The 21,081-nt window shown below is 43.1% G+C and overlaps 2 protein-coding genes across 4 annotated transcripts in view; both read right to left on the reverse strand.

Annotated features, from left to right (window-relative positions):
* CUNH3orf52 (chromosome unknown C3orf52 homolog) overlaps nt 1-2,871 on the reverse strand; it is a 34,190-nt gene extending 31,319 nt beyond the window's left edge. Inside the window, exon 1 of the mRNA XM_052739758.1 lies at nt 1,481-2,871. Coding sequence (XP_052595718.1) covers nt 1,481-1,615 — 135 coding nt within the window. The 5' untranslated portion in view covers nt 1,616-2,871. The remainder of the gene's footprint in view (nt 1-1,480) is intronic.
* Nucleotides 2,872-3,898: 1,027 nt separating this feature from the next.
* Nucleotides 3,899-21,081, reverse strand: part of Tmprss7 (transmembrane serine protease 7) — a 35,603-nt gene continuing 18,420 nt past the window's right edge. Inside the window, exons 10-19 of one of the 3 annotated variants that reach the window (XR_008218836.1) lie at nt 19,245-19,351; nt 17,647-17,783; nt 15,823-15,930; nt 12,318-12,428; nt 11,400-11,516; nt 10,332-10,503; nt 8,461-8,729; nt 6,410-6,546; nt 5,736-5,823; nt 4,062-4,170 (exon numbers count right to left, since the gene is read on the reverse strand). Coding sequence is in view for 2 of the 3 variants with exons in the window: in XM_052740806.1 (XP_052596766.1) it covers nt 4,000-4,170; nt 6,410-6,546; nt 8,461-8,729; nt 10,332-10,503; nt 11,400-11,516; nt 12,318-12,428; nt 15,823-15,930; nt 17,647-17,783; nt 19,245-19,351 (1,329 nt within the window). In the remaining variant the exon portion in view is untranslated. Of the gene's footprint in view, nt 4,171-5,735; nt 5,824-6,409; nt 6,547-8,460; nt 8,730-10,331; nt 10,504-11,399; nt 11,517-12,317; nt 12,429-15,822; nt 15,931-17,646; nt 17,784-19,244; nt 19,352-21,081 lie in introns of all 3 variants that reach the window. The other 2 variants (XM_052740806.1, XM_052740807.1) reach the window with 2 other exon arrangements.

Genomic DNA, 21,081 nt, shown 5'->3' on the forward strand with positions numbered 1-21,081 from the left:
ATCTGACTAACAAGGAAGCCACTAGGACATGAAAGCATAATCTCCACAAGGCAGGTGCTAAGCAATTATAGAATTCTGATACTCAGCATGGATTTGGCTTTTTCTCAATTGTTGTCCACAGGTGGTCCAGGGCTTCCAGAAGCCTAAATGGAGCATAAGATATTACATCATTTCAGAGCCTTGTCCGAGCTCACACCTTTTTTTTTTTCTAGAGAATACCTGAATCTTTGGGGATGTGGTGGACCTAACTGACTTGAAGCAATTATTTCTAATTCCCATGCCCAGCCCCTGCCCTGGAGGATCATACAGAAAGTTCCTAGCTATGGCTACCTGCACTAGCCTTCAGCCTTATTTTCCAAATTTAATTCATCTGTGGTCCCATTTCATACAAACCTAAGGTGCCAACTTTTTCTCCAAGGTACTTATGAAATAAGGTATTGCCACACCATTTCCAGGAGTTGCTGAGGACCAAGAGTAATGTTTTCAAGCTTTAGATTTCCTACTAAAATCATCACTTGGGCACAAGAGGGATGGAGGTGGAGTGGGGTGAGAAACACCACACTCAAACGATGTGTCCAGAGAGTTGAGTGTGCCCAGTGAAACTCAAGCTAACCTCAGGGGTTAATCAGAAGACAGGTGGTTCAGAATTCAAACTCTCTGATGTTTTACGAATATTTGATCTGTGGATGAAGTTCAGCCACTGCCATGGCTGAATCAGAAAAGAGTTTGAACCTACACAACCCCAAGGACTTCCTCAGAGATGAAAAGACAGCAAGGCTAGTTCTTAGGTAGACCTTTGATGTTACTTCTCTTCTTCTCTGAGCCGGTAAGTTCACCAGGGCCAACCCTATGTCTGGCCACGGTTCTTTCCTCCTTGTGTTCTCTGCCTATCTCTCTTCCGGAGGAAGCAACGACCAAAGAAGGAGAAACACTGTGTATTTGAAGATGGGGAAGGGCAGAGGACATAGAACTGGGTAGAGATAGGAGGTAGTGGACTGTCTACTCCCAGTGTTGGTGGTGGTGGGGTGCTGAGGGGGAAGAGGAAGAGAGAGCGACTATGATTCAACCCATCGTTCTCTTCTTACTTGAGAAAGAAAGAAAGAAAGAAAGAAAGAAAGAAAGAAAGAAAGAAAGAAAGAAAGAAAGAAAGAAAGAAAGAAAGAAAGAAAGAAAGAAAGAGAGAAAGAAAGAAGAGAAAGAAAGAAAAACCAAATTAAAAATTATATAACTTTCAGACACCTCCTCTACCTCTTAGGTGTCTGTCTCCATTGAAAGGAGAAGCCACTCCCTTCTCCAGGGCTCCTGAAGTGTCTCTAGGCTAGGTCTCAGTAGTGGAGGGGTCCAGCCAAAGACATTCTTGCCTTCTTTCGCCTGGCATCCTCTTTGCGCGTCTCGGACGACGCTGAAAGGGAGCCCTAGCGCCCTTGAACAGTGTGGGGCCAGTTTCCTGCTGTCACACGCCAGAGCTCCGAGTCCTTACCTGGGCTGGGCTAGAGCTCTCCGCGGAGGAAGGCTGGATCTGGAGGCTGTTGAGAGGCGTCAGCTCTTCCTGCTGCCCCTCCAGGATCGAGAGCTCCAGCTGTTCCCGGGGCGATGGGGTTCTGGCCGCTTCCATGGCAGCGCAGAGAACAGACGTTCTGTCGAGAGGCAACACCCAGGCACCTAAGGGTGCAGAGTCCAGGACAGGGAGAGTCCTCAGCTCACACTCCACCCACCTGGCGCGGCAGGTAGTCCTCGGGCGGCGCCAGATCTACCTGTAGCGGCTGGCCTGAAGGGGAGGGGCGAAGCCAGCGAGTGGAAGCTCTCTGGCCTTTGAGAGCTGACCTTGCTCCGCAAAGGTTGATGCGGGTGGGACCCTGCTGCCTTGGGCTCCACAATAGAGGAGGGCTGTTTTTCTGGTTTGTTCAGGGTGCTGCCTGCCTTGCGTTTCCCTGTGGATGGAGACCCAGACCGGCTCACATGGCGTGTTTGCAAGCTGGACTGTGGCAGGGGATAGGCTTGGCTGGGGGGATGCAGTCCCCAGTTTGCCTTCTCCCCGGAACAGTGTGACGCTGAAGCTTACTCCAGTCCTCACTGTCTAGCGAGGGTGTTCATCTACCGAATCAACAAACAGCTATGAATAATCTTCCGTGTGTCAGGCAGCCTGCTGGGTTATGAGCACATGCAAATGAATGATACCCAGCCGCATAATTCCCCTTCCAAGCTGATTGAGGCATAAGGGCAGTATCAGTATTGCTGATAGTAGCTAGGACAGCCTATTTGGGAAGTCTGCAACGCACGCGTTAGGTCCCCACGCACAGAGTGTTACTCAGAGCAGAAGAAAGCGGCCGGCAGAAGCAAGAACTCATAAAACGTTACTGATTTGCTCATTACTGTTTTCCTTTGAGAGAAGGGGCCATAAACACCCCACCTGAGGAAAAAACACAGAGCTTGTGTCGCTAAGCCCGCGCATACACGCAATGCCCTCCACACCCTATGCATAGCTTAGAACTGGCTTAGTGAGCCTGGAATTACGTTTGCAAAGCAAAGTGTGGGTTGGGTGTTGGTCCCAAGACCTTGCCTCTCAACCTGCTGCTCAGAGCCACTGCACTTCCCCCGACACACACAGTTATTAAGACCAACGTGGGGACTCCAGACATCTTGGAAACATATTTAGAAATGTATCTTTTCTTTACAGTACTGGGGTCCATCCCAGGTAAATGGTCTATCCCTGGGTTATATCCCCAGCGACCAGAGAGATGCTGTAATTGTGATGCTTGTCCTTATTCCCAAAGAAAGTCTTTTAGAAAATCAAAATATGTTCCATGAAGTGGGAATACTCATTATCTTGGGGCAGTCAGAATTTTTCAGTCATTTTTACTAATTCAGAAAATAACACTTTCTGTTCTCTCTCCTTTCACTTTTCAATTTTCTCTGCAGTTCTATGCAGTATTCTGAGCCCCATTTAATAATAGTATTGTTATTTCTCCTTTGACTTTGTTTCAGGGAAAATAAATAATACTCTTTTTTCTTCCATTGTAGTTGTGGTGCCATGGTTAACTCGGGACTCTGACAGTGAAAACGTTATTCTAAGACGTAGTGAGAAACTCTCTAAATAAAGATAAATCAAGAACTGGAATATGCTGAGCGGGCCCTGTAGACTTACAGCTACTCAAAGCATTAAAAGGCTTGGAAAATAAAAGAAAATCCTGACAATTTAAATTTTACAAAAAGAACGAAAAGCCAGGAGATAGCATACCTGAAAAGTTTAACTTTCAGAACACTCACCAAAAATGCCTCTGGCCCTTCACTGTGGGCCACCTTTATCAAGATGAGGATCCCGCAGGTGTGCTTCAGGCCAACTCTTACCACACTGCTTTCTATCACTTCGCTGAAGACTGCAAACCCTTAGTTTGGTGTGGGAGTGGATCCACTCTCAGTTTTGTGTCGAGGTGGATCTGTTTCTCTGTATGCAGCATGGCCCCCGTGCAGCCATGGTCCAACATGACGTGGGTAGAACAGATCAGATTGAATAGCAACTCTGTCTGTCCCTCCCTCCTCGGCCAGTTACCAAGTTTTGCTTTATGTCTGTTTGTGAGGGACCGTTCTTTTGTGCGTGGAGTTTTGTGAGAATGATTACGGTCAGGTATGGCTTCTCTGAAATTTCTTAGCTGTGTGCCATGTTTGTCTCAATCCTTGTAAGCATCTCTGCTTGCGTTGGAACACACAGACAAGATATCTTTCTCTCTCTCTCTTAGTTCTCATTTTATTTTAGAGGCTTGGTTTGTGACATTGCTTTAGTTTCCTCCAATCCATGAGTTGATAACATTTTGATACCTTGGAATGAATATCATTATTCATTTTTATGGAATATATATTAATTTGTCTACTTTGCAATGAATATCAGATGTACTCAATCTGACATTTCCAGTTGAAAAAAATTAATTTTATTGATCACAATTACACTCTTTTTTCAAGAATCTATCATGTAAGTCACAGTTAAAAATCCAACAGGTACAGTTACAAAAGAGAAGGGACATACTTATGAATCCAGGGAACAAAATTTGACACCCTTGTGTAAACACCAGGAAAATTTGGTCTTCCACATCCGTGTCCCCAGCTAACAATGCCAGTCAGAATCCATTTTCCATCACTCTTTCTTCGACAAGACAAAGGTCCACCTGAATCTCCCTACACAAAAAGATAATGTAAACATGAAGGTGTGTGTCTCATGAGCACCAACTCCATCATTTTTGTGTCTAATAGGTTGTGTTCATTCTGACATGGTTTTGCTTGTGTGACCACTATGCAGGAGAAAGCAATTCTCACCAATCCCCAAAGAATTAACTACTAGTAGTCATTGCAGCAGCAAAAGTAGTAGCAATCGTAGGGGCTGGTGTCTAATTAGTGTTGGCTCTAGGCCGAGCATTGCCTGGGTTCACTTCATCATCATAAAGACATCACAGGTGTCTTGGAAGACTGACTTCCATTTGTGGACCATTCAGCTTCAGCGGTTGGCTCACTGACCCAAGGTGAAAAGAGAAAAGACTTAAGTCAGTCAGGTCCACTGAAGCGACCCGAAGAGCTGCTGGCTGCCACCTGTTTTCATCTGAGAAAGCCTCTGACAGCTCAGCTCCACACAGCAGAAGCTGTAATAATTTAAGGTTGAAACAACCTCTACAGCAGGGGTCTTTAAGTGTAATATCTGGCTTTTTGTGTTTCTGTTTTAGAGGTGAAGCGAAGAACATGCTGCAGATGTCCCCCTGTATCTCAGTTCAGTAATTTCACACCTCGTTGGGTAGATTCTGACTAGTAGGGAAGCCGGGTCTTTATTATTGTTGCTGGCTCTATAAGTCTAATGTAATGCCCAAACCTTTGTGCTTGTGTAGAACACAGCTATGTAGTTGACCAGCCACAATAAGCACCTAAAGTACAGTAACATTAGCATTAAGAAATGAAAGGGTTCCCATCCCATCCAGACACTCACAACTACTGGCTGTGTGACTGGGGGGAGGGAGGCTCTATTTACCCTTTGCTATAGAATAAAGCTGATAGGGTGATGTGAATGAATTCATATATAGGACCTTGCCTACTACTTACTACCAAATAAGATCTCAGAGGATGGAAGTCATCAGTATAATAAGATGAGGTACTAGCATTGTAACTAAAGTTGGCAAAATGTGGAAAAGGCCCCCATTGCTCCTTATGCTCTGGATCATCTATTTGCTCCTTGTAGATCATAGAGGAATCTGCACAGATTGGAATTAAAGGCTCAGGGTAACGAACCCAAAATGTTAGCTCCCAGGACAACCATGGAGCCTACATGAGTGTTTTCTGTCTCGGCCTCCTTTCTCTTCCTTTCCCCAGACTATGCATCAGAGTAACAGGTAAATGAACCCTGTAGTTCTGCTGCTAAGGGAACAAGTAGCAACACTGGGGCACTCTGTATGTGTCTATGTGTCAGTGGAAATTTCTTCTGTCTATTCCTTATTTTTAATAAATTTATTTATTTATTCATTTATTTTACATCTTGACCATAGTCTGTCCTTCCTTCCCTCCTCCCAGTCCCTCCCAGCCCCCCTTCTGTCCCCCACCTCATCCACTCCTCCTCTGTTTATGTTTAGGAAAGGGCAGGTGTCCCATGAATATCAACAAAACATAGCATATCAAGTCTTCCCCATGTATTAAGGCTGGGCAAGTCAACCCGGTACAAGGAGTAGGGTCCCAAAAGCCAGTTAAAGAGTTGGAGACAGTACCTGTTCCTTCTGTTCGGAGTCCCACAAGAGAACCAAGCTACAGCTCATGCTGGAGAGGATGTGGAGCAAGGAGAATACTCCACTATTGCTGGTGGGAGTGCATAACTTGTACAACCACTTTGGAAGTCAGAGTGGAGGTTTCTCAGAAAACTGAGAATCAATCTACCACAAGACCCAGGTATACCACTACTGGGCATATATGCAAAGGATGCTCAATCATGCCATGAGGACAGTTGCTCAACTATGTTCACAGAAGCTTTATTTATAATAGCCAGAACCTAGAAACAACCTAGGTGCCCCTCAGCAGAGGAATGGATAAAGAAAATGTGGTACATTTACACAGTGGAGTATTACTCAGCTGTTAAAAACAAGGACACCGGGAAATCTGAAGGCAAATGGATGGAACTAGAAAAAAATCATCCTGAGTGAGGTAACCCAGACTCAGAAAGACAAACATGGTATGTACTCACTCATAAGTGGATGGTAATTTTTTAAACCCATTCTTTCTCCATGCTTCCCTGGTCTTAGGCAATGGAATCATAATTAGTATCTGGGCAACTCAGATGAAGGAAGGGCAAGACTTGCCCTAGATAGTGCCAGTATTGTGTAGCTGAAATGTGAACGCATTTATGGAAAGCATGGCATGTTAGGTAAGGGGAAGGAGGAAGACTTACTTTGCAGGCATCGCTCTTTCCAGACATAACCCCTGCACAGAGCATCCGGGAAGTGATGATCCCGTAGGTGGAAACACAGACAGTTTGATCTATGAGCTCTACCTCCGCTTGCTGCAAAACAGGGGAGCCTTTCTTATCTGCAAGATACATTGGGGATAGATATGGTGACAGTAAGGATTACACTTCTTCCAGGTTTCACTTGAGCAATCAGCTCAGATGATCTCCTTTCAGCCTTGGAGCAATTCTATTGAGGTGAATTCTATTAGCCCCATTTTGCTTCCAAAGAAATGAAGCCTTGCAAGATTAAGGCCTTGCCCAATGGTATGCAACCAGCAAGGAACAGCAGGACACAGGCAAAGGTTTGGCTTCAGCACCTTATCCACAGAGTCACTGCGTCCTGTGGGCCTGTAGACCTGTAACTGTTAGCACCAGTGTTTACAGTTCAGGAGGGATCCTCAAAAGGAGATACATAACTGACTTATGGAAATCTCCAAGGAGCCATTAAACTGACTTATTTTTCTACAGCTTCTTCCTTTCTAACTTGTCTGGCTATAATGAGTCAAAAAACATACATATACACTCATGCTTATCAAGAAAACATCTCGAGTGAGTTGTGTAGTCTCTTCCTCTAGTGACAGATGATGAAAGTGTTGCTTAGATTTTTATAAACTGGACAAAAGCTGGAGTCATCTGAAAAGAGAGAATCTCAATTGAGAAATTGTCCCCATCAGATTGACTCACAGGCAAGCATGTGGGCCATTTTTTAAATTAATGATTGATGGGAGAGGGCTCAGATACTATGGGCAGTATCATCCCTGGGCAGATGGTCCTGGGAGGTATAAGAAAGGTAGCTGAACATAAGCCTGAGTAGCAAGCCTGTAAGTCTCAGCCCTCCAATGTCTCCGTTTCAGTTTCTGCCTCCAGGTTCCTGCCTTGACTTCTTGCTCTGACTTCCCTTTATGACGAACTATAAGCAGTGCAGGGAAATAAAAACCCTTTCCTTCTCAAGTTGCTTTTGATCATAGTGTTTCTCGCAACAATAGAAAAGAAAACCAAGACAAAATAATAAAATCACTAAGCATAAGAAGATATAAGCAGAGTAAGAAGTGTTCGAACAGCTGCTGTTCCTCTTTGAGATTATTAGTCTTCAGAATACTCCATTTTGGTAGTGAATACCATTACTTCTATAAGTTCATAAGGGTGGTGAGAATCTGAGAAACCACCACAGTGGATCTTTATAGTATGACACCAAAGCTGTGGGGTAAACTGAAAAATTACATGTACTGTATCTGCCCTTTCCCCTTGTTTCTGAGATCCCAGGAGCAATATCCATCTGGACACTAACTCTTGGGGAAGCTCGTCCTCACTGTGTATTTAAATTCAGCAACAAATCATGAGTCAGGAGACACCTGGGCAAACTGGGTAGAGAAGCTTCCCAAGCATACAGTCTGACCTTTACACACCAAAGATTCCTTTTCTGGGTATGTAAAGGAATTGCAAAAAGTAATCCCCACTGGGTGGACTGATTCTAGGATACTGTAATGCCTGGGTTACAATTTTCGGTCTGAGGAGTTAGGTCCTGGCTGGATTTCTTTCTCACTCCCATCCCTTGGTCAACAGTCGAGGTGTGAGACACACTTACATAACCTTCCAGACAGTTGTCTGAGTTGGCACAGTAGGGTATGCATATGTATGCTCTCTCCTTTACAAAATGAACCACTTCTTTAGATGAAAAGAAAGCCTAAAAATAAAAAGGAATTGCCCTCCTATAGTGGACTCTCTAGCACCACTCCAGAGTTTGAAAAGGGCCCAGAGTGGCCAGTCCTGCCTTGCTCATACAATTCCTCTCTCCCTGTATCAACTGAGTCCTGCTTGTTTCAGGGCAGGTAAAAACACAGATCACAAAACACAGATAATAATACCCCCCTCACTTGGCCTTTCCCTTCACTGACACGGTATAGTCAGATCATCTCTGGGAATGCCAAAGCACAATGTCAGCACAGATATCTTTCCATTGCAGAGCAGGGGCATAACCATTCCCTCATACACACCTGCTTCGTGCCTTCGGCCCCAGCCAGTCACCCAGCACTTCTCTCCACTGCGCACTTTCTGGCCAGCTGGGGGAATACATATTGGCTGAATGAGCTGTTTCAGGGTCTCAGGCCAGGCTGTACTGAGCTGTAGCAAAGCAATATCGTAGTCAAAGGTTTGACTGTTATAGTATTCGTGGACCACAATCCTTCTCACTGGAGAGACGAACTTGGCATTCCCCTGTACATACATGCCAAGATGAGCAGTCCATGGGGTGGGGTCAGACAGCCTGGTAGAACAGGAATGAAGCATAAAGTTAGTAAATTGTTTGAAAACAAGTAATTACAGAGCCGTGAGGATGCGAAGAGGAGGGCCTTACGGCCAGGCCCTGTCTTAACCCCTGACTCTGTTCAGGGACATGGAAAGAACCACAGCCTCCCCTGTCTCCTTGCTAGACACAGCAACGAAGTAAGCTGTTATAGGGGTAGCAAGTAATAGCTGTATCAGAAAATTCTCTCAACGGTATGTTGAGGAAATACCTCAAAAGTTTCTTGCCCTCTGATGTCTCATGAACCACACACAGGTCAAAAATGTGGATGGCTACAATTAATTTGTTACTCTTTTTATTTATGCCAATATCATAGACACACAATGACAATAGGTATTGTTTGGGGGCCCTGTTACCACGTTCAAATGAAATGACTATCAACAGATTAGACATTGAAGTGCTTTAAGCCTCAGAGTATTGATGAAATACTTTCTTGCCAGCTGTCAGAATTTTTACAGATCAGTATAGTGGTTGCTCAGGCAGTAGCCAGTTCACCAGAGAAGGGCCTGGAGCTCCCTCATAAGGTTCGGTCTCCCACAGAATCGATGTAGCAACCAGGGAGAATAGGGGTGCAGAGAACATGGATGCTTTGGAAGAAAGCTAAGGACATAGTCCACAGAATGCTTACATTAATCTGCTGAGGAGACGTCTCATGAGTGCACCAGAGACTCAAAGAATCTAAGGCTAACATAATATTTGGAGCAACTATTTTACTTGTTGATGAAGCTACTTTAGTAATAAGCATGAATCCTGAAAATTCCAGGAAAATCAAAGACTCAAATTCTGTAACTTCACTGTAATACTCTATTTAAATTTTTGGAATAATTGGTGTTTTGTTTTACTTAAGATCCAGCAGATACCAAATAAATTGAAGGGGTTGGTTTGTTTGTTTTTGTTTGTCTTTTTTGGGTTTTTTGTTTTGTCTTTAGATTTACTTATTTTTCTGTGCACTGGTGTCTTGCCTGCATGTATGTCTGTGTGAGGTTGCCAGATACCCTGGAACTGGAGCTACAGATAGCTGTAAGCCATGCAGGTGCTGGGAAATGAACCCTGGTCCTCTGGAAGAACAGCCAGTGCTCTTAATTGCTGAGCCATCTCTCCAGCCCCTAGGTATGAGCTTTAAGTGAGACTATTTTTTTTTTAAGTTTTGCTTTTATCCTTAGTTAAAAGAGAACCTGTCCCATAATGACCCCATTGGCAAAGGCAGACAGAGCCCTTCTGATGACAGGTCTAGTTTCTGCTATTCCCGCATCATCCAAAAGGGATGCTTGCTCTCTAGCCGTCCTCAATACTGCCCTTCTCTACACTCCATACACTTGGGTTTGCCCCTATGGTTTGAAAGCCAGTCTCCACTTCCTCAGTCTAATGAAAGCGTGTCTAACCTTGACGTTTTCCTTGTGTCAATGTCAATGACACCTAAAAACAAAAAATAGTATACAGCTGGTTGCCCTCACCCAGAGACAGAAATGAGCCCAACTTAATCGATCATTTCTAACAGGAAGCTTTTTCCCCAAACCAGAGGTCCAATGTATGGTTTTGAGGGTGATGATTGGGATGTTCTACCTGTTTCCATGGAAACAATGCGCTGCAGAGAGAAGCCACTCCCTGGAGATGACTGAGGCACCACAGTAGGCTGATCCAACAAAGTGGAGGCTGACCTGCCATGGCCAGGTCCCCTCTTGGGAGTCAGAACCCCCAATGATGCGGTGGAGGGAGGACGAGCTCCTGCTACAGCCTTTAGGAGAGGAAGGGTCATATGACTGAAAGGCAGACAGAAACAAGAACACACAGAGGTAACCGGAAATTCGATCACATTTATGGCTGGGTTGGGGACTGACTCATCAAGCCATCGGTTGGAAATCTCCTGCTTATCTAGCAGAGAGGAAATCTATAGGTCTGTCCAGAAGCAGCGCCAACACAGCACCACTCCTTTGCTTCTGAGAGCATGCCCTGACTTGGAGTCTACACACGGATGCATGCGGGGGAGGAAGGCCCTGTAGTCACAGCTGACATGAAGCTGTGGAACATGTGGAGCATAAGCAGCAGCTCATGGAGTTAGTTTACTATGTGACAAAGAAACAGTAAGTTCCAAACACAAAAGAACAGAGGATGTCTTTGAAGTTGTTCTGACTAGAGAGAAGGCATTTGGAAAAGAATTTGTAAGTTCAAGACATGGACATCAACTAAAAACTTAGTTATCAGACCATTGCTTTTTGGTGTAAATGGCATTGATAAGGATGTAGCATGAAACTGTTGCCTCGTGATTAATGAAATGTCACATTACTAAGGAGACTATATGGCATGAAGAATCTTGGTGTTGTTCTTACGGAGAGTCATAACTAAAAGTCATCCACCCGGCTCTACTGCTTTTCACACAAGTGATTTCTTCTTTGACTGAGACTACTAGAAAACGCCCTGTGTGTTAACTCTCTTATCAAGAAGGAAGATGGAACAAACCTCACAGGCTTTTGTCTCTTTGGAACAATGTCAGATACAGTTCACCAATAAATACTGTTATTTCCTAGATCCCGAGCAACCTCTGTTTGAGGAAGGACACTCAGAGTCAATGAAAGTGGACAGTGGATAAAGGAAGAGGGAATACATGAATCAAAAGAAGCCATGTCTACGCACTGCAGCCCTCTTCGTCACTTCCATCCGGACAATCCACTATCCCATCACACTGGGCATTTTGTTTCCGGAAGCAAATGTCATTGCCACATCTAAAGGTCCTGTTGGTGCATGGGATGCCTGAAAATGAGCAAAAAGGAGGAAGAATTTTGGGTTTTGTTGTTGTTATTGTTGCTGTTGTAGTTGTTGTTTCTAGTCAGAAACAGATTTGAGGAGACGACATGGAACCTGCAAAAGAAGTGGTAGTCACAGCATCACTGCCTTCTGCTCTGGAGAGGCTGGCAGAGGAAAGGGGACCACCCCACAGGGACCTTTTCCTTCACTTAAGCAGATCCATTGGAAGGCAGGCAAGCAGCACGTGAGAATCACGCCAACTGCCTCTCCATATCCATGGAGAACACAAGGTAAAAAAAATTGGCCATATCAATGGCCTTGGGTCGTGGTCTCTTAGCTATTGCCTAGTCTTACTCTCCAATAAGAAAAAGAAGTCATACCATGCCACAAGCAGTCCTTTTAGGTTGTTAGGTGGAAACAATGAAAAGATATTATGAATTACAATGCATTTGTTCACAATCTATAGGGTTCACTTTCTGCGGTGGAATTAGCAGGTGTCCTCACAGTGTCTGGCAGGGTCCTCTATGACAGACTTTCATTGTCTAGCCTCCAGCCAGCATGAAAAACAAGTAAAACCATGAAAACATGCCAATATTTGCCCAGGAGCGCATCCAATTCCACCCCACCTACTGTGAGCAAGTATGTCATTGTTTTCTGGAATGGGTAGGGTTCCCAGAACAAGAGATATATCAGGGCTAAAACTGAGAATGGTTGGGGGAAACTGGGGCAAGATGATCTCTCTGAATGCAGCAGAGCTGTTTGGCTCATTGAGTTCTACAGAAAGAAAAGAGCCCTGTGTGTCCTCACTCCGAGTGCAGTTCTGCTCATCCTGGCCATCCTCGCAGTCCCAGAAGCCATCACAGACCAGAGGGTCACGCTGCCGGAAGATGCTGGCGTTACAGGCAGGTTTGGCAGTCACTGTTGTGAAAGACAGAGAAGTCGTGAACACAGGACATCAGCTGTGCTCTCTGATGACCAACAGTGCCCCTCTAAAGTTGTGACTTAACATCACAAACACAACAGAGTCTGTTTTCTCGAAATGACACATCCCGGGAAGAAAACAGATGTTTAGTATAACTCCTTACTTTGGTATAATTCCTTGTATAAGGGTTATTTAGATCTTGTTTTTGCTATCATGTAAGTGTGTTTAAATTGGGTGGTTTATGTAACTTCAACTCATTACATCATAAAGAAACACACTTTGTTTTACTTTTGAGACAAGATCTCACTGTGTATCCCTAGCTAACCTGGAACTCACTGTGCAGACCAGGCTGACCCCTGAACTCAATGAGATCCACCTGCCTCTGCCTCCTGAGTGCTACAATTAAAGATGTGTTCCACCATGCCTGGCATAAATAACCTTTTTTTAAGAAAAAGGATTCCCATCAACTATTATCTGAGTTGAACTTGCCTACCCTCTTGAAGAAGGTGCAATGGACCGAAATGGGATATTTTGTCCTATTCATCTCTCTTTATTTTTTTTTTGGGGGGGGGGGGTCGAGACAGGGTTTCTCTGTGTAGTTTTGGTGCCTGTCCTGGATCTCGCTTTGTAGACCAGGCTAGCCTCAAACTCACAGAGATCCACCTGCCTCTGCCTCTCGAGGATTAAAGGTGTGTGCCGCCACCACCCAGCCCTATTCATCTCTTTACCTTGGGTCCCTGACTAAAAATAATAGGTGTTCACAAAAAGCTCGGTGAATGAATTAATGAATGTGAGATCATAAAGGATATCAGACTTGTGGTCCACATGTGAAACCACTTTAAAGTTGTTTTATTCTGATGGATCTACATCCTAAACACCACTGTTTCTTCTTTGACGTACATCTTGAATTACTTTCACAGCCATGACAGGCACAGTGTACCAGCAAGCCCCTTTAGAAGAAATGTTTTCTTAGTGGTTTCTGGATTGTGAAATTTAGCAGTTTTACTGTCTTTGCCTGAATCACCAGAGTGTTTCTTGTCTTAGCCCCTCTGAAGGGTGAGGAAAGTCCACTGCTGGCTTGAAATAGTTGACTGTCTCCAACAGTGCCTAGCTGATATCTAGAGGACAGCTTCAAAATGGATGCAGTGAAATATAATGACAAAAAACAGTAGTCCTTCTAAAGTAATGGCGTTGACTTTCATCTAGAGCATCAGAGCAAAAACAGTAATAAAAAGAAGAAACCTTCAAGCACTAAAATTGCCAGTATCTATTTTCTTAGGAAATAGAAGCCAGGCTGTGATGGTGCATGCCTTTATACCAGCAGTCAGGAGAGGGAGTTGGGCAGATCTCTTGTGAGTTTGAGGCCAGTCTGGAATTCCTGTCTCAAAAAGAAGGAGGAGGAGGAGGAGGAGGAGGAGGAGGAGGAGGAGGAGGAGGAGTAAGAAAGGAAGGAAGGAAGGAAGGAAGGAAGGAAGAAAAGAAAGAAAGAAAGAAAGAAAGAAAGAAAGAAAGAAAGAAAGAAAGAAAGAAAGAAAGAAAGAGAAGTATAAGATCTTATAGATTTAGGCTGCTAATAAGCCATAACTTAAGAAGATTTTGTTTTGTCAATTTAAAAGTATATAAAGGAGTTAGGGATGTAGTTCAGAGTACTTGCCTAGTTTAGAGTACTTGCCTAGCATATTCAAGGCACTATGCTTGATCTCAGTACCACAGTACCACACACACACACACACACACACACACACACACACACACACACACACACACACAAAGTTATAGAGGCAAGGGTTATTTTTATGAACATAGTTGTAGCATAATAAATGTAATGTCTGTCCAAAGACATGGAAAGATTATATACCATCACTGTTACAAGAGTATTTAAACACTGAAAAAAATGTTGCCAAGAACTTTATATTCTCCTATAAAATATCTTCTAATATCATTCCCTGAAATTATAAATTCAGGAATAGATTGCAAATAACAATGAAACATTAAGATATAAATTCTCCACCTAGACTGGGAATATCGTGTATCCATCCCTTAGTCATTACCAGCATGATATCAATGAATATGTGGAAGAGGAAGCAGAAAGACTATAAGAGCCAGAGGACTCTAAAGAAGCAGTGTCTTCCAGACACAACAGGACTGATGCACATGTGAGCTCACGGAGACTGTAGCAGCATGCACAGGGCCTCCATAGGTTCAAGCCAGACCGGATCTCAGCACTGAAAAGGGGAAGTGGACACGAGCTAACCAAGAAACTGTCTCCAATTGACATCTGCTTGCAAAGGAAAAATTATTTTTCTCCAGGGCCTTCTCACTGGGTATATTAACTATGCTTATGGGCTGGTCCCACGCCAAACAGTAGATGGCCAACACCAAACAAATTCAGTGGTATTTTTGTAGATTTTTTTCTCTCCTATTGCTTTGTTTGGCATTTTTCTTTTTTTTTAACCTCACCAGCTTTTTGATTGTATATTATGGTTTCCAATTTTGTATTTTTATGGGTTTTGTTTTTGTGTATGTGTGTCTGTCTATGTGTGTGTATGTGTTTCTTGTGGGGGGAGGGGGTTCCCATTGGTTTTTTTTTTTTTTTTTAATTCTGTTTGCTTGTTTGTAAAGACAGAGAAAGAGGGTAGAATTGGGCAGGTGGAGAGGTGGGGAGGATTTGAGAGGAACTGGGAGAGGGGAAGCCCTAATCAACATATTGCATGAAAAAACTTTTTCAATAAAAAAATAAGTAACTGTAGCAGAAATAATAAATACACTAAGCTGAGCTATCCAGTGTGTTCACCATGTCTGTGTTCCATGAGCAACCACATTGAACTTACCTCTTGCAGATTCTGAGCTCAAGGTGAAGGATCTGTGCTTTCATATAGGATTCTGGTGGATGAGGTCATTAGCCACAAGACATTAGTCCCTGTGGCTGAAGTAATGTATACCACCCTCGCCGCAACCCCAAGGTATGCAAAGTACATTTCCCTCCCTCTTGACTATGAACTCAGCTGTGTGACTTCTTCTGAGCAATGGCATGTAATATAAGCCTTTCAAGGCTAGGTCCTATGGGGAGCCACGTGTTTCTGTTCACTTTTCCTTACTTTTGTTACTGCTATTTCCTTGGCTCAATGAAAGAAAGTCCATAAAGAGCAGCCATGATCCCAACCTGGAAGGACTCAGCATGGAATGGCCCAGTGCTTGAACCTGAGCTACTCAGCTAGGCTGAGCCTCTCAACCCACGGATGCATGATCAAGAATAAATGATTGGGTTAATTAAGCCATTGAGTTTGGGGAGATCTAGTGACCTACAGCAACTACAGAAACTGGCATCAGCCAGCAGCAGCAAAGATCCCAAGAAGTTATTTATTCATAACAAAATCGCATTATACCTACCACAGAAAAGTTCATCACTTTCATCAAAACAGTCATTCACTCCATCACAGCGCTGGGCCTGGGAGACGCACAAACCGGACGAGCATCTAAAAGATCCAGCAGGACAAGCTACAGGCAATTAAAAAAAGAAGAAGAAGAAAGAAAGAAAGAAAGAAAGAAAGAAAGAAAGAAAGAAAGAAAGAAAGAAAGAAAGAAAGAAAGAGAAAAGAAACATAACATCTTGACTGGGTTCCTAAAAGTCATCAGACTACCTTAGCATAGAATTACGAAGTATTAGTTGGTTAGAAATTTGGTAGAAAAATAGAAGCAATGATACAATTTTTTCATCCAACCAAGACTATGGGTAATTTTTAATGCATAATTTCAAAAAGCAAAGAATAAAAGAAATTAATGCTACAGAAGTTTAGCATAGTGAGACTAATGTCTGGTCTCAAAGGCCAGAGCTCCTGCCACCCCCCCCTCACTGCCCATCGTTTCTTCCAACTTAACCAGCCTACTCATCATAGATCAAACCATTGAGCCTGAGCTTATGGATGAGTATTACAGAAATAATAAATCCTTTCTCCTCTCATGTGAAAGGACAGAGGGGAACACATGTCAGGCCAGCTACTGTCTCAGTGGCAGTGGGAAGAGAGGATGGCCTGCTAGACCATCATCAGGGTGTGTGAAACCATTAGCAATTAAGACGCTCTGCTTCTCCTGTGCCCTCACTGGAAATTCAAACACTCTGAATATCAAAATGCAACACTGAATCCAGAACCAGGTATGTTTGGAGTTGGCAGAGTAGAACAAGGTAGAAAGAGGCTTCTTCTGTGTCATAACCTCATGGAATCTCCACTGTGTAACTTTTGTTTGTTTCCTTTCAAGCGGTCTAAAATAGCTCCAAGTCAATATCTACACTCTGCAGCTTCAACAACTTCCCTCAAATGTTGCCTCTCCCAGGACCACTTCCTGTCTATGTTCTGTGGTTTCTTATACAAATTTCAACTTTCTGAAAGCTGACCTTTGAGCCGTCTCAGCTAACTAGCTCTCCCCAGTCACTGTCAGCCAAGGAGAATTCCAAATGCCACTCCCAGACCCACTGTATGTTGGTATAAGCACTATGATCAATCACAAGAAGTTATGGCTAGCATAAAAAAAAATCAAGATGAGTATGGTGTCCTATACCTGCAATCACAATCCTGTGGAAGCTGAGGCAAGAGGATTGCTGTAAGTTCAACACCAGCCTGGTCTATATAGGCTAAGAGGGTTACATAGTTAGAATTTGTCTCAAAGGAAAAAAATGAAAAAGAAGAAAGAAAAAGAAAGAAAGGAAGGAAGGAAGAAAGAAAGGAAGAGAAGAGGGTGAGGGAAGGAAACCAAGAAAGGAAGAAAGAAAGAAAGAAAGAAAGAAAGAAAGAAAGAAAGAAAGAAAGAAAGAAAGAAAGGAAGGAAGGAAGGAAGGAAGGAAGGAAGGAAGGAAGGAAGGAAAGAAAGAAAGAAAGAAAGAAAGAAAGAAAGAAAGAAAGAAAGAAAGAAAGACCAAAATACAGGTTTTTCCTATATTTTAAAAGTCATATGAAAAATTGTATTTCAACTCTAAGTCAGTAATATCAAAAGGTTATTTTTTCTATAATTTGAAATATATCACTAATACATAATTTGATATATATTTTATTATTTTGTAATGTATAAGATAAATATATAATAAAAATAAATATATAATACCAAATAACAAAAACGAGGCAGCATTAGTTCCTTGAATTCTCAAGGCCTGAAGTAAAGGATTGGACTTACTTTACTATTAAGGGCTCATGAGATTTTCTAAACTGATTCCAAACTTACGTTGACTGATGTTGTAACTGCCATATTCTACCAAAAGAGGTCTGTCTGACAGTCTGGAACTGCCCTGGAGCTGGATGTGCACCAAGGGGCTGGGCACTCGAAAAATGGTCTCATGATCCATGTAAGAGCCACAGTACCTGAGAAGACAAGAGCCAGGAAGGACATGTGGCTTGAGGTCGCCTAGACTGTGTTCCATTGCCAGTGGACATCACTGATGCTTTGGACATTCAGGCTCCCTGAGGAGAGATGCCTCTGGTAGAGCTAAGAATAACAGCTACTTTGTGGGATTATGATGTGGTAAGAGCTTTCTCCTTTGCTAAACAGAGCAAACACAGTACTGTTGACCTGTTACTTTCTTTACTAACACTGCAAATTAACAAAACAATGGATCAAATTCTCCTAGTTTTCATATTTTTATTGTCAAAAATAGGTAACAAGAATGGCCTGCTTATATCCAAAAACACCTCTGTAAAGCAGAATAGAATCTCTGAGCTCAGGCTGAAAATATGCAAATAATCCCACCCACAGTTGAGACAAAAGACAACAACATTAATTCAATCTTAATTGAAATCTGATTTGTACCTCGGGGCTTGTCCTTGGCAACATTTCAAAGAAGTAACAATTATCCACAGTATTCCCTACCTTGACTTTTTCTCTACTTCCCATCATCATTTCACGTGAGCAAGGTTCCCAGTGTCCTCTTGAGTAAATGTCACTCTGGTTAATAATTCTCACTATGTGAGCATTGTAGTTAATGGAGCATAGAATATTACTTTGCAGCAAGATAAGTTAGTTTACTGTTCTGTGTAGGTGAGGCTGTTCCACTGTGAAACCTGTCAAGTCTCTATGGGAAACAGCTGATATAAGAATTGAGGGGATGATCACTTAGTACCTGTGAATGCCAAGCACTCTAGGCTCCCCAAGGCTTTTGGGAACTGCTTATGTTCTCAAGGCTGGCATTCAGGAGCACTATCTATGACTTTGAAGGCTTGAAGGGAAAAAAAGGCACACATGTATTATTCAGAAGTCTTTGGCAGTTGGCTGAAATTCAGAAAGTGAGAGGACATAGCTACTCTGCCAAGACAGATCACAGCTGTATTTTTGAATACAGTTTTATAGTTTTAGGAACAAATCAACAACAATAATATCTAAGGAACAAGTTAAGAGACAGGATGATAGGACCTACGTGATGGATTCAGGTATCCCAGGCTCCTATATGCCTGAGATTCTTTCTGGCCAGCCATTTACCAGTGTTAGGGTATAGCCAGGTCATCTAGGCCTCTTCTACAATGCAAAACTGGCTAGTAGTCTCATATTCTTGTACCTCCAGAGCAATTCCTTGTAATTTTTCCCCGTGGCTCCAGGATTTGAACACTTCAACAATACCTTTGTGAGATGTAGAATATGCTCGTGAATAGCCCAGCAGCATAGAGAAGGTGTGAGACTGAGGATCAGAATTCTGCTATAACCACAGGTGCCAAGTGGCCACGTGTGTGTTTCTGAACTCCTCTATCCTTCACTTCCTTCTCTCATAAACCGAAGACTCCGAGAGGACAAGGGACTTTCCGTATGATCCCTCACATCGGAAATTCACTTACATGTGCTCATTAATTTCCCACCATCCATGCTCACAGCCTTTCATACTCTTCTTAGTTATTGAATAGTTGTAGAATTTCAGGGCTATGCCAAGAGTTGTTAAGGGAGTCTGCAGAAAGCAAAAATCAAGTCAGAAAAATGCCCCAGTAGAATAACACGTTTCAAGTTAAAATGCCCTTGCCTTGCTCAGTACTCCTTCTTTTGGCTTACTGTTTTAAAGATATTCTCCTCTTTGTGTTATGCAGCCCTTGGTGAGATACACCACGGTGGGAGGGGGAGAAGGGACCCTAGAGAGGGGTTTTGTAGGAAACAAGTGCTATGAAGTGGACAGTGGGAAAAATGGGGGTGGGAGAAAGGATAATGGGGGGGAATAAGGACATTCGGAAGAGTCATAGGGAAACATTTTATCAGTTCACTCAAAAATACTGATGTGTGTGCATACATAGTGTGTGTGTGTGTGTGTGTGTGTGTGTGTGTGTGTGTGTGTGTGTGTGTGTGTGTGTGTTTTAATGGAGTTGCATTACATGGGGTGACAGTGCTCCTCCCAAGGGCCATGCACTATATAACAAAAGCTCCAGTGCCAGACATGGAAAATTTCCTTTGTAGTTGCTGGTCAAAGGAATACCAGTCTCCCAAAACAATATGGGCTGTTTCCTTTGGCCTTGGTTCCCTTCCAGAACTTGAAGGTAAGACCCTATTATTGCTGAAGACACATTCACCAGACACAAGGCTTGGAGGAGTTGAGTTGGAACTGACTTGGAAGGCTCCTCCCTGAGAACTGTTGCTCATGGTATTGGAAAGGTCTGGGCATGCTGCCAAGGGAGAGAAACAATCAGTAGTTCTACCCAGGTATAAAGCCTATAAACCATAAAGAATGACTAGCCAAGCAAGTTGTCCTCCTTGGTGTAGCAGGGGCACTTTTATCTTTGAGGTAACCAACAGCTGTCTAATTTGACTGAGGCCTGATGGATAGCAGGGAAATCACGCCTGATACTGTAAACCTAGAAAACTACCCATGATTGGTGAGGCCGGGGGCCCTAGAGGAGAATCTACTGCCATCATTTTCCTACATCAACGTAATTTCTAAGTGTGTTCTAAATACTTATCCTTACAGACAAGTGTCACTCTCAGTCCTCGTTAAATAAGCTTCTTTTTATAAAGATGAAGACTAGTACATTGGCACAAACGGTTAAAATGCAGACTGTGGGGTGCCCTACTACAACTGATAGGTCTGCAACACGACCCCTACACCTAAGGCTCAGGGAAAACTGCTAAAGTGTGGCGAAAAGGTTCGAAGAGGCAGAGAGAAGCCCAGTAAGTTTGCTGCTAGATAGCGTTCCCTAAAGTTACACTATGCACCCACAAAGTATCAACATATGGCTGCCTGAACAAGACCAGCATAATGACAATGCCAGATGACAGGCTGTTGTGGACAATGGAAATTCCACATGGTTCTGCCCCTACATGAAGAGCTACAAGTAGTCGGTAGCTTCTGAGACAGGGAAGACCAGTTTCTTCTCCTGCATAGACTGTCCAATTCAAAATGATTAGCCCTGGCCTAGCCTCGTATCTATATATGAGCAGCAGTAAATGAACTCAGTAATTGGATACACACATGACAATCATAATTTCAGAAAGGATCATGAATCTGACTGGGGGCAGGAAAACACAGGAAGAATTGAAGTGGGGAGGGTAGAACGGAAGTGATGTAGATGAAGAATCTGTGTATGAGGTTGACAAAAAAATAAAATTACTTTTAAAAGTTGTGGGAAATATTTTATAATTCATTCCTATCATGTTTTTCTTTAGATTGATTTTATCCATTGACATATATATTGT

This window comes from Peromyscus californicus, unplaced genomic scaffold, assembly GCF_007827085.1.
Source record: "Peromyscus californicus insignis strain IS unplaced genomic scaffold, ASM782708v3 Scaffold_16__1_contigs__length_79575227, whole genome shotgun sequence".
Classification (NCBI taxonomy): domain Eukaryota; kingdom Metazoa; phylum Chordata; class Mammalia; order Rodentia; family Cricetidae; genus Peromyscus; species Peromyscus californicus.